Consider the following 17,832-nt stretch of genomic DNA (forward strand, 5'->3'; position numbering starts at 1 on the left):
GTAAACATTGCTTAATTACCTAGCAAGACAGAAATCTTAAAAAAAAAAAAAAAAAAAAAAGAGCATTCTTGATAAGATACAAAGCCACTAATAAGCTGGTAATAGAGAAAACACTACAATCCTCATAGTATGTTATTTCAGTAATTTTTAATTAGACAGGCACAGAATTACCTATAACCTATGTAAAACACAACCTGTCAATTACTAATCCTCCTATATATGACTTTTAAAGAGAAAAGCAGAAGACTTTCCCAAGACTGTAACTCTTTATAGCAAACATATCTGATAGGCCAAATAATTTATATCTGGTACAACCTCCTCCTTTTCTTCTCTCCAATGCTTAAAATGTTCAAGGCACCAGGGAAAAATCCACTTACAGATAAATCCATCAGGTTGGTTCCCTCTCCATAGGCACTTTCAGCTTGACTCGCATTTTTCACTTGATAGTGCACTGTGCATATTCAGGTCAAGTCACTGTGTGTGCTCTGTCTCCTAACCCAACTACAGGCTGCTTTAGGCACTGACCAGATCTATTATTTCTTTTGCATCTTCCTTCCCTCCCCACCCACCAACTCCTACAGCCCTGTGCAAGTATCAAGGTTCAGTACCTGTAGACTCGACAAAGAAAAAGAACTGGCAGTTTCACACCAGCTCTATTCCCCAGAGCGAGCTGAGTTAGCAGCAGCCAGAGTACTTGGGGGAGTCCCAAACCTCACCACCAATAAAAAAAGTCTTCACCAGCACTCACTATGTGAAACAGTGCAAAGGTAACACCCTTGCTCTCCAGGACCCTACATTTCACCCACCCAGTGCTCTAACAACATCCTTTTCTGCAAGAAGCACTGCAAAAATAAAGCCTAAAACTCAGAGGTTGATTTGGCTCAGCCCACTCACCTCCCCAGTATTTGAACACTGCCAGAGATACAGCTCCAGCCTGCAAATTTGGGTTAAAACAAGCCATACACACAAAACCTTGCTATAATTAAGCCCTCATTTTCTAGGACATCCTAAGTGAGAAGATGTTAAAGCTACCCCTCAAAATTCAAATTATTCTGATTGCCTAAGATCTAAGAGAAATGAATTAAAAGTTATTAATCTGTATTACACATTAGAAACAAAAGTTTGAACATCCACAAAACTCAGGTTTAAGAAAGCTATCTCTTAGTGGCAATTGTTATATAATCCACCACTATTCATTCAAATAAAAAGAAAGCAGTAGTAGTAATTAAATTTACATCTTTAGCAGTCCTTAAATGTCAAAATAAATTTCTAAAAACTGCAGGCAACAGTATTTAACAATTCAAGAAAGTGCCCATCTGATGAGAGGTTTTTCAGGAGTACTAAGTGAGCACCTTCCGACGTATCCCAGCCTTGGCTTACACCTCTCATTATGAAATCAACTAGTAAGACTATCTTTATCATTTTTAAAAACCTATATTTCACTTTCCTTTTAAATACCACAGAAGATCCCTAAAGACATATCAAGAGAAGCTCTGAAGGAATCACTCTCACTGCTAGAACCTGACTGTAGACTACTTTGATGGGGCCTTTACCATCTCTTAGAAGAACAAATTGCACTAATTCCACAGTGCAGTTTTAATCCTCTCATGAGAGAAGGACAGAGAGATGGGGGAGAGGAGGAGAGAAAACCAGCGGCTTGCAGCACAATAAATAAAAACACTGAAATGAGGTGGATATCCTTCTGCAAACTGTGTGGATTTGGGTTCCAAAAACAAAGAGTCCCCTAAAAAAACCACACTTGAGTGCAAGGTCCCCACTGGAACAAGGACATAGAGAAATTATTTAAAGCCTCATCTACAGGAGCTATCTCATTATCTGAGTTTAAACTAAAAGAAAAACCATCAGAAAATTAAAGTCTGCTGGTGAGCAGGAGACAGAACATGCAAATTAGAACGTGTTAGAAACTCTGTTACACAAGGAAAAAAACGTTATGGACAAAGGACCCTTGATTATAATTATTTCTAGTAATAGCACTTGGTTTATTTTTAAAGGCATTTTCATGGATTTTCTGAAGTGACCACTTTGCTCTTAAATTCTGAGCCTTCACTGGCATCTCCTGTTAGACATCAACTGAAAAGCAGTAGGAGACATTTAGCTTTGTGTTAAAATAATGTGCCCCCATTTGTGAAGGAGTCTTGGGCATCCAGTGAAGATGTCCTAAAGACAAAGAAAGGTCATGACCATGTCTCCAAGAGGCTCCCCAGAGCCACAGTGTGGCTGGGAGTAAAGACTGAGTGTGTGAGTTCCTTCTTCTAGCTTACCTGTTCCCTAACTCAGAACACCTGGTAGGATAGAGCCCTGCTCCTCCAGGTATGAAGATGTTGAGAATTACCTGCGCATAGTCATCCACCCAGAAGCTACTGTTGTGCCCAACACCATAGAGAAGACAAACCTGCCTTCAGCACCCCCAGTGAAACTCATGTTCTAACAAAATGCTAAAGGCAGCACTGCACCAAGGGGCAGGAGTGGCTCACAGAGGCAGAGGGCCTGGGCAATGGTCAGGGCCAGGTATTCACTCAACTTCCCTAGGGAAAACTGGGTATAAAACAGCCTCTGGCTTTTCGAGTTCAAAATTCTACTGTCTTCACCATTTTACTGAACATCCATGAAACTCAGGTTTAAAAAAACTATATCTTAGTGGCAATTATCATATAATCCACCACTTTTCATTCAAATGAAAAGAATTTTCATTTTGAAATTTTCATTTGAAGAAATTTCCTATTCCTAGAAATTTATCATCCTGGGAACTAATTAGGCTTTTGTAGGCTGATCTATAAACTGAATCACCATTTAAAGCTATGTGGAGGTAGACAAGGATTACAGAGGTAATCAAGCTGGGTCTCTAGTGTAAGCCCTAATCCAAAATGACTGGTGGCCTTATAAAAAGAGGAAATGTGAACAGAGACAGACATGTACAGAGAGAAAATGTGAAGACACCAAGAGAAGGTAGCCATCTGCAAACCAAGAAGCACCTGAGGCTACTGGAAGCTGACAAGGAAGCACTGAACAGATCATCATTCCTTTAAATGATGATTTAAAACTAATCACCATTAGGTTGGTGCAAAAGTAATTGCAGTTTTTGCTATTAGTAAACCCCAATTACTTTTGCACCAACCTCATAAAACCCTGCCAAGACCTTGACTTTGGACTTCTAACCACCAGAATTGTGAGACAATAAATTTCTGTTGTTTAAGCCACCTAGTTTGTGGTACTCTCTAGCGGCGCTAAAGGAAACTAAAGCACAGATGCATGCCAAGATGGTGGTTTCTTTTGGTTGGCTTCACACCCATTAGTTTCTATAGTACCACACACTCCAAGTTCCAAACAACTGACTTTCAAACGAACTTATGAAACAGCTCACCAATAGCTTAGTCCAGAACTGAGAATTGTCTTTGTTTAAAAAAAAAAAAAAAACAGGCAGGGCACGGTGGCTTACTCCTGTAATCCCTGCACTTTTGGAGTCTAGGGTGGGCAGATCACCCTAGTTCCGCCTAGGAGTTCAAGACCCTCTTGAGCCCAGGAGTTCAAGACCAGTCTGCAGCACAGCAAAACCCATTATTAAAAAAAAAAAAAAAATTAGCTGTGCGTGGTAGTATGCACCTGTAGCCCCAGGTACTCAAGAGGCTAAGGTGGGAGGATGGCTTGAGCCTGGGAGGCAGAGGCTGCAGTGGGCTGAGATAGTGTCACTGTACTTCAGCCTGGGCAACAGAGCCTGAAACTGTCTCAAAAACAAACAAACTAAACAACAACAAAAAGCAGCACATTGGTAAAAAAACAAGTTTTGATAGACTGTAACTTAACTGTGCAAATAGACATTTAGTCCACTTCAAGGGCTGAGCAGCTGTCCAGAACACACAGGAAAGCCCTGACTGCTTAGGAGAACAGAGATCCTACAAACCTTTTTAAATAAAAGATTAATTTTTTAAAATCACAAGTAGTTGGTCTAGGACACAGGAGTGATAGACTTGTAACATGTAGCCCAAACAAAATCATCCCAGGCAGCAGTAAAATCCATACCCAAGCCTTTCTGTTTGGAGCTTGCAGACTCTGCCACTGATCCAAGGATTTGCAAAAAAAAAAAAAAAATCTAGGGAGAATTCCGCACTCAGTCTCCAGGAGTTAGCACCAAAAGCCATTCTTTGTGATTAGAACAATACCTTCTAGTGTTAAGATTACTTCAAAAACAACTCAACAGCCACACCACAGCATTTTCTAAAGGACAGTCCGAGCTCAGATAGTTAAGATCTAATTCACAGGTTCTAAAGTTACCCTGTACATGAAAAAAATTCTCACATTCTCCACCTGCTTTCCCTGCTGGTTCTACCGGTCTTTCATTACAAGACTTATTCTAAACCTGAAGTGCCATGCTCAGAGATTCAAAGTATCTAAGTATTTCAAAAGCCACCCAGAAGCCCAAGAACTAGAATGGGTGAGATGACAAAACAGAGTGCTCCAACATCAAGACGAACACAGAACTGGGCTGGGCATGGTGGCTCACCCTTCTAATCCCAGCACATTGGAAGGCCTAGGCAGGCAGATCACCTGAGGTTGGGAGTTCGAGACCAGCCTGACCAACATGGGGAAATCCCATCTCTACTAAAAATACAAATTAGCTAGGTGTAGTGGCGCATGCCTGTAATCCCAGGAGGCTGAGGCAGGAGAATTGCTTGAAGTCAGGAGGCAGTGGTTATGGTGAGCCGAGATCGTGCCTTTGCACTGCAGCCTGGGCAACAGAGTAAAACTCCATCTCAAAAAGAACAACAACAACACAGAACTGACCGTATTCTCTCTGGAGTCAAACTTCTCTGCAGGGATTAGGAGGTGAGAGACAGTACCCTCAACACTTGCTAGAGATACTGAAAGGGACAAGTAATTGTAAAAGAATTAAAGCAGAACATATAAGTAATCTACATATTCCTATGTAAGCATTATCTGAAAGGCAGAATTCATGAGTAAGGGTCTTTGTGAGAATTCTTGTCAAGAATATACACACAGACCTTAATGTTCTCTCCATCAGGGGAAAAAAAAAAAGAAAAAAATGAATGGGCCAAGCACAGTGGCTCACACCTGTAATACCAGAACTCTGGGAGACCAAGGCAGGTGGATCACCTGAGGTCAGGAGTTCAAGACCAGCCTGGCCAACATGGTAAAACCCTTGTCTCTACTAAAAATACAAAAATTAGCCAGGCATGGTGGTACATGCCTGTAATCCCAGCTACTCAGGAGGCTGAGGCATGAGAATCACTTGAACCCAGGAGGCAGGGGTTGCAGTGAGCCAATATCTTGCACCACTGCACTCCAGCCTGGATAACACAAGGAGACTCTGTCAAAAAAAAAAAGAAAGAAAAAAAAAAATACATGGTAAGCATGCGAGGTGATGGATATAATTTGCTTGATTTAATCATTTCAGAATGTATACATGTCAGAACATTGTGTTGTACACCATAAATATATATACTTTTTTATCAATTATACTTTAATAAAGCTGGGGGGACAGAAATAATATGTGCCTATTGACAAATCAGAAAACACCACCAATTATGAAGTCTGTCAAAAGAAAAACATCAATCAACAGGTCCTAAAAAAGTAGAGTGATAAAAACTAAGTTTTTAAGGTAATGTTTTATAATAAGAGGCAAACAAAAAAACGAGCTAAGAAAGACCTCTTATTTCATCATAGATGAGGATCAGAGATGCTAATAATTTGCCTAGCAAGAAGCCAAGGCAATAGTTCAGATTTCCCAATTTCCAGGCCAACACATCCACTACTGATGAAATTCCTGCAATCCATTTCCACTCACAGCAGCATTACCCCGAGAACTGAGTACAGCCCAACATTACTATTAACATGTTAAAGTTAGCTGTCAATACTTCATCAGAAATCAAAATAATTCCTTTTAACATGTGGCCAAAAATGTCTTAACTGCTACAAGTGTGATTTTAATGAATAATCAGGAATTATCCTGGCAGGATACAATTTCCCAAAGCCAGCAGGAAAATAAGAATTGGTTTACAGGCAAACGCTTTCATTTGTAGAAACTCACTCATCCTATTCACTGATGTCCTAAAACCCAGGATTATGGCAGCTTTAAGTCTTGGCACTAACTTTAACAGAAGTTCTACAAACACTTAATCTAAACCTTTAAGCTAAGTGCACAGATGATTTATTCAGCAATCGATCACTGTGTGCCACATCAGCAAGGTTCCTTGCTAGGCTATGGGATGCAGATATGACCAAGAGGCCTGATATCTCCTCAAACCTGCCCTTGTCCCATTATCTCCCTACTATTCTCTTCCTCACTTGTATGAGGTTGAATGGGTCACTTAGCTGTAACATGATAGTGTATACCAAGTTAATTATGAATTGAACATCAAAAAGGCTTGTGTAAAAACTAAATGAGTAAATTCATAAACTCATTTAATATTTAATTTAAATGAGCAAATGCACATTCAGAATGGTGTTTTGCCACACACATTATGTCTCAGCTGCAATTTAGGGTCATATATTATTTTTATTATCCACGATATGCTATGCACCCTGCTCTGTTGGAAGACTTGAGTTGATATGACATGGTTTCCATCTGAGGGGCTTACAAACTAGTGGGAGACAGAGATTTACAAAGAGAAATGTATAGAAAATAAGCAATATGAGAAAAGGCTGTGCAAACTGTAAGTACTCTACAAATATTAACAACATATACAAAACCTGGCACAAAGCAGGAACAAAAATAATGCAGCACAACCCTCCAAAAAACAGAACTTATTTTGCTAACTTCAGCTTTTAAAGGGAGAAAAAAGAAATCAAGATAACTTGTTAACAGCACAATTTTATATTCACTTTCTACCTTCACATCTTCAATAGTTTCAAAGATGATTGGTGCTCAGAGTGAGAGCCCTAAAGCACTACAAGACATCCAATTATTTAAAAAAAAAAAAAAAAAAAAAAAGCTTGTTCAGCACAGAATTGTAAGGCAGGAAAACACACCATGACATTATAGAAAAAGAGGTAAGCAACAAGGTGAGATAAAAAAAGAACTTACAAATTAATCCTTTATGAATCATAAAATTCAGTCACCAAAAAAGGCTTTACCCCCAAACATTCTGTTTAACAAGAGGTTTTTCTGCAATCTTCTAGCTAAAGTGGTTTGTTGTAGTCTTTTTTAAATTCTGATGATGAAGCTACAGATAGAAAAGAAGAAAAGAAACGAGCAAAAATAAGAACAAGGAATGACAGGCAACCTGATACACAGAAACTGGTGATTCAGAAATAACTTTAAAAGAATATAAAACTGTATGATTTTAGCAGGTTACAAAACTGTCATTATTACTCTACTAGCATAACTCTTCCCAGCCAGTCTTACCCTATCGTTCTAAAACTGTTGCCCTCAGGTTGCTCGCACACTTAGGCTGAGCTTTCTCTAGATAGAAATGTTTTAATGTCAAAAGTGGAAATCTTAAAAACAAAAATTATATTGATGTTTCTAAGGAGAAAAATCGAGAGAGTTCAAAGCTGTCATTTTCCTTTAATCCCTTGTCCTCTGAAAAGAGAACCTGCATCATGGTAAGGACCCACTCATCACCATGGACTAAAGCTGCTCCTCGAAGGTCTGGCAGGTTCTTTGGGGAATGTCCCACTCCCCAAGCAACAATAAACCAGAGTAGCCAGTTAGGGAAACTTGGTCAATGCCTGTAGAACAAATAACCGAAAAATTCCAAGGAAAGAAAACAGTATGTGAATTAAAATTTACCAATGTAATATTCTGAACAGTAAAGTACCAAAATGTAAGGCAAAGAGACAGTCTTCTTACTTGACTCTCCTGCTCAGGCACCCTCAATTTTCAAACTAAGTTTGCACAGACTTAACAAAGCGCTTCTACTTACCAGCCTGCTAAGAGCCATGAGGACAGGAAAGACAACATTTTCTTGGGTTTTCCAGGTATGTGTATGTATACATATATATATATTCTACTCATTTGGGATGTCTGAAACCCTCCTCCTAAAGTAAAACCTTTCTGTATTTCTTTCTCTGGGGCTGTTTTCTACTCTAGAGCAATCCTCCCCTCCTCTTCTTCATTGCATTTAAGTATCCTCAGAGCCACTCTTAAAATGAAGCCCAGGTGAGGACTCAGGTTATTTCAATCAAGCCACTCCAGCTAAAAGGATGTGAGTGAAAAGCAAGTTTTGTGAGTTTGTCTTGTGTAGGACTAGATAGGCTTATATGGAACTAATTTATTTCATAAAAAGTTCAACTAATTTAGTTGAACTTTTATACACAAAATTGATTTCATCACTTCATTCCATTTCAATACCATAATGCAGTTTTGCTGTCTATGACTGCCCCAAGAAGTAATTTCAAATGTGTGGATTTTGTGAATGTCAGTCTCAGTGACTGTGTACACTGACATAATAGTTTAACCTCCAATTTTAACCCAATGTAACTTAGTCTCCCTACCACTGATGAGGCCCTGGGGCCCTTCCGGCATTGCAGCAGGTACATCGATTTCTGTGTGAAGAAATGCCTGAGAAGAAAAATGTTAATAAGGAAGTCAGAGATTATTTTTGTTAGACAAACATAAAAAGGCACAAAATCACCAGCCAGAAAGGAACTAACACACCTAACTTCTCAGCTTATTAAAGAGCAGCTAGCCAAGTTCTCAGGCAGAAGCCAAAAGACCCACATCTGATGTGAGTTTAACAGACTCTCATCTACCTTAAATTGGGTGCACTTGTGATCTTGCTGTCTGCTGAAAACACCGCAAAAGCACAAACCAAGAACATTAAAATTAAATTTTCATTTTCCACATGATAGCCCATGAAATTAGTTAAGAAAAGAAGTTCAATGTGTCAGTATTCCATCTCCCTCCCACCTACCATCATTCCCCCTTCCCCAGTATCACTACAAAGCATTTGGACTGGAAGGTTCAGTGGAAGTAAGTATCATAATCAAAATTATATTGACTGTGTCTGAGAGGCAAATTGATGGGCTGGCAAGAGTAGAGGCCTAGGATACAAATTTATAAGCTGTCTCACAGACACGTGTCTAGTTATGAATTCAAATCATTAAATAAGCAGTGACTGCTTTTCATTAAGGGAGGCTGGAATAGACACCAGGAATTTCACAGAAGTTCCATACAGTTAAATGTGACTTCAGAGTATGTGACTGTACCACGAACCACAGTCCTGAACCAACATTTTACATTTAGGGTGTGGCTTTCTCTCCTAAGCCTGGAAGCACAGGTAACTATTATCCAATCCCTCCTAGGAATTCTGAACCCGGTGAGAGGGCGGTAAGAGAAGAGCAAAGAGAGGGAGAAACACAAATGCACAGAAACTGTTGGCGAAGCCGACTCTGCTTCATTTTGTATTTCAGTATGCTTTAACCTAAAATATCATCATCAAATAAGAAGCCAGACAAAATACTAGACACATAAAAGAGAACAAGATCCTTTGAACTAAATGATGCAAAGCTGTGTAAATGTCAAGAAGTGCACAGGGCAGATCACCTGTTGTTTGGAAGAGAAGTGAACTGCAATCACTGCACCAGCTTGAGTTACATCAAAAGGGCTACTAGGTTATTTGCATTTTTGTCTTAAAAAACAAAACGTTTATACCATTCCAAGGTGACAAAACAGAATTTGTGTTAGATAATCTGCATACAGGAGGTCTTGCATTTTTTAAAGTTCTGTTGCATTCCTAACAGATTTCCCCTCTGAGAAGTTGGGATGGCTGCAAATCATCTGCCTTGCCCCATCCCTCATGCTTGTATGAACCAAGCTTGGTTACTTCCAGATAATCACCTGATTTCCTTCCTACTCCTTTCTCATCCCCCAAATCATTATTCTAGGACGCTTAAATGAAGTACATGGTCATGTCACCAGACCCAGCACACAGCTGACACACTGCCTTCTGACTAAATCCCTGGGTGCAGCTAGCAATTTACATGTTCATAAAGACTTGCAGGATATTATTTAATAACTGATCACTAAGAACAGGTTCCATGAGCAAAAGAGAGATGGTGTCTTAATAGAAGGATTAATGAATCATATGCCATAAAGCTTTGCTGTTAGTATCTCATAAGGAATGCTCTGCCCATGAAATTAAAAGGGATAACTGTTAAATATCTACCTACTCATGAATGAAAGAGCCTGCCAGGATTTACCAACAAAATATGCTAGACGCATAATCCATCAGGGAAGGGACTTGCAGGTTTCTTGCTTATTATGTACCTTCCTATGGTGCCGATGATACCAATACTCTGCATAAACCAGCTTTTTCATACTTAGTAATAGTAGCAAATATCATTATGTAGTGTTTACTACGCACCAAGCATCATGCTGGGTACTCTACATAAAGCATCTCATTAATCCTCATAATGACCCTCAGTAATAAAAACTACATGCCCATTTTACAGAGGAGGAAACCGCCTCCACAATAATAACCCAATCAAAGTCATCCAGCCTATAAGTGGCTGAACTAGGATCAAAAGTCTGTGCCCTTAGTCACTACAGACTCTGATCTCAGTGCAGGGAAACACCGGCTGCTAGCTCCAAAGGGATGAATGAAAAGAACACAAGCCCTTTCTGGCAACACTATAGAATGTAAGAACATGATCAGAAACAACAGAGTGGTATTCATCTAAAACATACCATCATCTCTTCTAAGATGCACACTCCTTGGCCCCCACTCAGCTTTCTCTAAGGCCAAGTCACCAAGGTCATGTCCCTTCTCACTGTGGGGCAAGTTCTATGAGGATTCTTTTTCCATTTTATCATCTTTGTACCCCACTTCCATGCTCTTCCCTACAAACTAGAAAAAAAAAATCCACCTGGATTCCCACACTGTATCCGGTAGGTCTGAGTGGACAGCCTTTGTCACTAAAACACTGGCAAAATATTAAGCATTTGACATTCCCTGGAGTACCTCAGACCAGAAGTGGCAAGAGTAAAAGCCTTTGTTCATTGGTACTGACCTTTCCGCTCTAGGAAATCCAAGAAAGACTCTAGTAACGCGTGTTAGTACCCAAACACCATGCTTTCTGTCAAAAGAGAGGCACAACCTCAGACTGTCTCCCCTCATACTCAGCCCAGGTAAATCTGTCCCAGAAATTTACTCTGGAAATGAGCATTTGCAAGGCTTTCCCTTCATGTCAATAAAGTGTTTCCTTCAATACTAGGGTTATAACAGCATGGCAGTGAAAAGTAGCATTAACATTAACACTAAGATGTTCTCTTCAACAGATCAAAATTATTTTCCTATTGTATTTCATATGTATTTTCCTATTGTATTTCATATGTATTTCATACATATTCACATGTATATATTTCAAAAGTATATGTATATACCTGGAGTACCTAAGCTACTAGAAATGACCCCATTTTACCTCCACACAATTTACTAAGGGGACTTCTCAGGTTATCAATTCCAACTCTAGAACAATTAGGCTAAACCAACAGTTCCCAACAAGTGGGTTTCATACTTCCTGACCCTCCCAAAATACAAATCTGATCAGGTCACTTCCTTACATCAAATCCTTCAATGGCTCCCAGTGCCTTTAGAATGAAGTCCAGACAGCTCTGTCTGATCCCACTGCTGCTTCTCTATCAAATGTCATGAGATGGCATGCTCTTCGCTCCTCCACACCTAACAACCCAGAATCCTCTCAGAGCCATGGACCCACCATGCTCTCTCCTGCTTCAGGGCCTCCTGCTACCTGGACCACACCTATCCCTTCCCTTCCCCTCCCCCACCCAACTCCTGCTCATCCTGTGGGTCTCAGCTCACAGATCACTTCCTCAGTGACTCAGTCTTTAACACCGGACTCAGTGAGTTACAAGTGTGGCCACTCACTACCTCACAGCCTGTTCCCCACCTGCCACACTTTGAAACCAATTAATTCATAATCTTGTGCTTAGTGACTATCTCCCCTACTAGCGGAGAAGCTCCTTCAGGTCAAAAACATCTTTGTGCCCAGGATGATGTCTCTGAGTCAGGCTCCACACATTTTGGTTGACTGAATTTCTGATCTTGTGCGTCTTACTAAATTCGGTAGACTCCAAAAGTAGACTAAATAATAAATATGCCAAGATTTATGCACTACTTCTTTTAGAATCAGGTAGCTTCTGTGATTAATAAAATATAAATTCAATGAAAAGCTTTGCTGAATTCCTCTTTGCTTTTTGCTATTTAATTTCTTAACCGATAAACACCAAAAACTCATCTATTGCATTAGTACCACGTGGGAAACCCCCACCCCATATACACATCCAAAATGACATTAAAAGCAGTCCTCATGTTTATATATCACTTCATAGAACAATTTAAAATCATCCTATCACTGTAAGCCTATTGTTAATAAGGGAAAACATGTCCCAACTTACACCAACAAAAAAAGTCCCTTAGTATAGCAGGACTGGGTTCTCTCTTGTTGCATTGGAAATCCTTAATTACTAAGCCTTTTTCTGCCATGCTAAGAATCTCTCTGCACATTTCAAGTTCTAACAAACACAATGAAAAGGAGAGTCCGTAACAGTTAATATATAGGTCTCTTCAAAGACATTCTGAGGAACCTCAGTGATCTGACTATTCAAAATTCACCTGGAAAAACTGTTCATTTCTCACTGTGTTCCACAAGGTTTCTCTTGATAAGAGATCTAGAGGTTTGTATATCATAATTAACAACAGACAAAATAAATAAGCGCACACAAGCACCCTTCAATCAAATGTGCAACTATTTTCATAGACGCCATTTTTTCTCATTCATTCAACATATATTTACTGAGCCCCTACTAATATATTAACCGTACCATGCTAAGCATACAAAGACAAAATTCCTGCCCTCGGCCAGTTTGCTGACACAGTTACCACACAGCACCCAAGTACTTTCTTAAAGTCATCACAGGGTGCTCTGAGAAAGGACAAGGCAGAATGACTAAAGACAAATCTCAGAGATATTGTCAGGGGAACAGTCCTTCTGAGAGTGTTTTAACGCTCAGAAATGAAGCGTGCTACCTCCTCAACACACATGGACCCCAAATTCAAAGGCTTGGGAAAAGAGCAAAAGTCAGAAACACTTTTCTTAAACAAAAGTCATGCTGTATGTCTAGCTGTCATGTATTTGACATTAAGTACATAAAAATTACCATTACTGTCACATTAAACTACTTTTTTTAAGACATCAAAAGCTTAAAGGGCTCACTTAAGTATGTGAGACTTTGTAAGTTTATACATTATTGACAGTAAGATAAAGCAAAATAGGTCAAACTCTGTTGACATTACTAAATACATTCAAAACAGCTTTAACAAGGTTGCCAAAGAAATTAGTACTTCCATAATATACTAGAAACTTGAATTCTGCTGCTCTTCAAAAATTGATACAATAACTTGGGGGGAAAAAAAAACCTTTGGAAAAATCAATTCCCCAAGCTAGACATAACAATTTTAAAATGAACCTCTTTCCATTTTTTGAGTTGCACACAAGCCTTTTAATGCTTTATACAATGCCTTGCTACAGTAGTATAACATTACACTCACACTGCCTTGTCACAAAACAACTAGAGGCAAAAACTGTTTCCCAGTTTATACTCATAAAATGGGAATAAACTAAGCAGACATAGCCTCCAAGTCTCTGAAAGTAGGTAGCATATACATTATGCATTAATAAAACAACAGGATAACCCAACTGGGTCCATTTTGCAAAATTTCATCACGAATGAACTTAAAAAATTAATACTTCCTAACACTTGACATTCGATGCTATATGTTGGCTACTGTGCTAGGATTAGATAGCACGTGTAAAATGCCTAACTGTATTGCTATTATTCCCATTTAAGCGGTAAGAAAGCTGAGACTTGCAGAAGTTGAATGGTCCACAATCCCACAGCTGGTCAAGGTGGCAGAGCTAGAAGTCAGATCAAAATCTTTCCACTAAACTGTGTGTTTATTACCTGGCATTCCCAAATCCTCTGGTGTGCTTTTTGAGGAGAGGAACAAGAGAGTTTTCATTTGATCCTTAAAGAGGCCCACAACCCCACAAATGGTGAAGACCCCCTGCCCCATACCATCACCAGTGTAAGAACCAGAAAATGCACTGGACTTCAACCCCTTTCACAAAGATTATCCCTCCTCTACTCCACAAGACGGGAAAAAACTACATGGTTTGGTTTTAGTTTCACTTTAAAATTCTCAGAGCAAGTCAAGATTTTGCTCCTGGGCAATTTCCAGCATCCCATGCCACAGGTTAAGCTACATAATAAACTGCAATACTCTATCAGTTTATATGCAATTCTGAGATTTCACAAATAGTGACCCATGTTATGTAATTATTCCACTTTCCAAAATGTGTTTCAATCAACCAATTCTCACTGCACTGCCTGTGAAATAAGTTATCATTATATCGACTTCCAAAAAAGCAAAGCACTGTCATTCTGGGGCCAGGCAATAAATCAGCGACGGAATGGGGATCAGAAGTTCCCTGACAACATGCCTCCCCTCCACCTGCAAGTTTATCATTTACCATGCAGCATCCTCCTAGCTAAACAGAAAACATAAAGCAACTAACTACTCTCGTCTACCAGCTGCAATGCTAAATTAGGATATATTGGTAAATCATTAAGTTAGGGTACATCCCCAGCTTCCCAGTGCCAGTGTGCTCATCCCTGGAAGTAGAGGGATAAGTTAAGGAGCAAACACGTGACACATGCCTCGCATCTTGAAAGGGAGGTGTAATCAGCGAGGAACGCTGGGACAGTACAGGGCTTGGTCATCTCCGCCAGGATGTAGCTCTGTGGTGGGTGAGGCACTCAGCAAACTCCTGACATCCCGCCGCTAGGATCGACTTGGAACTGCGGATTCATCTGAAATTCCTGATGAATGTGAAACTGAACGTCAACTTAAAGTTCCTCCTTTTACAAATTACAGAACTGAACCTCGAGGAGTGAAGTGATATACCCAAGGTCTCAAAGCTCAGTAGCAGAGACAGTTCTAGAAAGCAAGTCTCCAGACACTTAATCAGGATCCTTGCAATGGGGGTTAGGGGAATTAGGGAATGGGTCATGGTTACTGCAGGAGGGTTGGCCAAGAACCAGCTAAGCAGCTAAGGCTTATTCCATCACTGCCAGGCTAGGACTCGCCTCGTCTCACCTTGTGCCAGATCCAGTTTTTGCTTCCAAGCTGGGGACCCTGGGGGCTACTGCCAGGGCACTGGCCTCTGATTGCTTACTCTAAGGGAAAAAGGCAATTACTTACGAAAGCTAATCCCATCCGAGATGAGGAAAATACAACGCTGGCACTCAGGAAATAATTTCACAATAAGTCTATGTTAGGGTGATGTTTTATTTATGGTCCTGCCTGATCAAGATGACTTCCCCACAAGAAACGTCCAAAGCAAACAATCTTCAAGACATGAAGAATCGTACGCTTCTGTGACTGCCCTCCAAAAGCAGAAAATAAGCCGGAAAAAGCAGCCAGGAGGACACTAGGGTCCTATGCTCAGCATGTTAGGAAGCGACCCACAAGTTCTGGAGGAACATCCTTCCAGGAAACTGGGCAGATACAGACCCCCCTCCCCTCCGCACCCCAAAACGTAAGACCATCCATACTCGCTTTGGTGACAAGCGTTACACGCTGGAAACAAGTCTGAACCGGAGCTGCAGGCGCGCACGCCCGCGCCGCCGAGGGAGCGCGGGGAGTCCTCCTCTCCCAGAGGGGGGACGCACCAAAACCACCCGCGGGCGATCCAGGGGGGCTAGCGCCATTGAAACCCCCGCGCGCAACTCCACGGCTACCGCTGCCCCGCTGTCCCTCTGCCTCCCACCTCCAAGGCACCATTTCTCCCCTTCAACTCCCCGCCCCTCGGCCCAAACCCTTCTGTGGGAAACAACGCCCACTTTGGAGAATCAGAGAGCTGAGTTGTGGGGACATGCCAGGCGTCCACATCACATCCATAAACAGACCGACCAAGGCAGATACAGACATGAAGGAGTTTGCTTCTCTGACATTTTTAAAACACATCATCTGGCAGCACCTGGAGACATACACTAGGTGGTAACAACCACAGCGAATTCAATAACCCACAGGGGGGCTCCTAACTGTCGCTGCCCCGCGCTCGGGGCAGAGCGCGTGGGGTCCCTCCCCATCTCCAGGCCACTGCGCTCTCCGGCCTGCGCGGGATGGGAAGCTGGGGTCGCCCGGCTGCCGGGACCCAGAGGGGGCGAGATGGGGAAAGGCGGGGCCCACCTCCTCGTCCTGCTCCTCCTGGGACGCGCTGCTGCCCCGGGGCGCGGGCTGCGCAGCTCCTCCGGGGGGCGGCGGCGGCAGCGCAGGGACTCCGCGCTCCAGCAACACGCGTGCAGGAGCCCACGCGGCGGGCGGCCGGGCGCCCAGGGCGCCTCCCGGCGGCGGCGGCGGCGGCGGCGGCGGCGGTGGCGGTGGCAGCGGCTGCTGCTTTCTGGAGAAGCCGCGGGGCTCCCCTTCCTCCGACAGAGTTTCTGAGCCCGAGGAGGACTCGGCCGAGGAAGCACCCAGAGAAGACGCGGCGACCGCCACAGAGGCTGGAGTCCGGCTGCCGTGGCTGCTGCAGCCGCGGGGCACCGGCTCTGGCGCCTCCGAAACTTTCTCCCCCATTTCCCTGTCCGGCCCAAAGTGCTGCCCGAGAGGCGGCGGGGGCGCGGCGCGCACTCAGCGCCTCCAGGGCAAGACGCGGGCTCCTGGGCTCTGGCTCACTGGCGCTGCCGCTCCCGGGCTGCAGGGAGCCCCGCCGGCGACTACATGGCCGCGGCGGGGCCGCAGGAGCCCCCTGCTAAGTTCGCAGCCGCCGGAGCTCGGCAGCCGCCGGGGGCTCGCGCGCGCGGGGACATGTTCGGTCGGGTCCGCGAGCCGCGCTCCAGACTCCACGGGGCTCCGGGTGCTGCGCCCGAGCCGCCGGGACTGCGGCTTCTCGGGCAAAACCTGCCTCCAGGACGGAGCAGGGAGACGGGCAGCCCGCGGAGCCAATGGCAGGGCAGGCGCGCCGGTGGGCGGAGGCTGCGACGCCCCTGGCCGTGCGGGCGTCAGGTAGGGGAGGCGGGGCCCGGGAGCCGGCCTGGGTCCGGCTGGAGCGCAGGGGCGCGGGGGACGGGGACCAGGGACCGGAGGGTGGGGCGGAGCCCAGTTTTGAAGCCGAGGGCTGAGACTCCGAACTTAGCGGGGGAGTGGCTGACCATCCTTGGGACGTCAGAGGGAGACGGTGAGGGGATGGTGAGACCTTGGAGGAGAACTGGACTTTGTCTCCAAAAAGTGGAATCGAGAAATCAGACCAGAAGAGGAAGGAGGGCTCCGCAGGGAAAAAAGGAAGCGCAGACACAGTCACGCACGCACGCGGACCCACCAGCGTGTTGGAGGAAAAGAGGAGAAACTTCGTGGTATAGTGAGCGAACCAAAAGGAAGGTGACCTCTAATCTTTGCTTTTCCGTTTAAGCTCTTCGGACCTCAGTTTCCTCAACTGTAAATGGCTACTGGTCTTGTCTGGCTATGGGCAGGTTTAAAGCAAATATATATAATGCATCAGCAGAGTGTCTAGCTTGGATACACGGAGAGTTTTTAAAAGACTATTTCCTGTTTGTAAACTAAAAAGTTAAGTGTGAGACTCGCACCTTTTGATAGGGAGGAAGATAACAACGTATGTGCTTGTATTTAATTAGGACCAAGCTCTGTGGTGCTACTCGTTGTCTGTCTAGGTATGATCAGCTAAGCAGAAGATGAAAAGGATTCACTTTCCAATGTAAGTTCTCCTAGCCCTGGGTTGTAAACCAACAGGATGCAGGACAGGTTGCTTCAT

At 43.0% G+C, this 17,832-nt stretch overlaps 1 protein-coding gene and 1 long non-coding RNA gene across 6 annotated transcripts in view; one reads left to right on the forward strand and one right to left on the reverse strand.

Annotated features, from left to right (window-relative positions):
- Positions 1-16,956, reverse strand: part of MAST4 (microtubule associated serine/threonine kinase family member 4) — a 581,430-nt gene extending 564,474 nt beyond the window's left edge. For all 5 annotated transcript variants that reach the window (XM_032280717.1, XM_032280635.1, XM_032280549.1 and 2 more), the window contains exon 1: positions 16,254-16,956. In XM_032280717.1, coding sequence (XP_032136608.1) covers positions 16,254-16,640 — 387 coding nt within the window. In that variant the 5' untranslated portion in view covers positions 16,641-16,956. The remainder of the gene's footprint in view (positions 1-16,253) is intronic.
- Positions 8,183-13,345, forward strand: LOC116553897. The gene is made up of 3 exons (XR_004269963.1): positions 8,183-8,277; positions 10,646-10,647; positions 13,334-13,345. It is a non-coding gene; the product is annotated as an uncharacterized LOC116553897 (long non-coding RNA).
- Positions 16,957-17,832: the final 876 nt, after the last annotated feature.

The sequence above is a fragment of the Sapajus apella genome, unplaced genomic scaffold (assembly GCF_009761245.1).
Source record: "Sapajus apella isolate SASKATOON/1434 unplaced genomic scaffold, GSC_monkey_1.0 scaffold1, whole genome shotgun sequence".
NCBI lineage: Eukaryota > Metazoa > Chordata > Mammalia > Primates > Cebidae > Sapajus > Sapajus apella.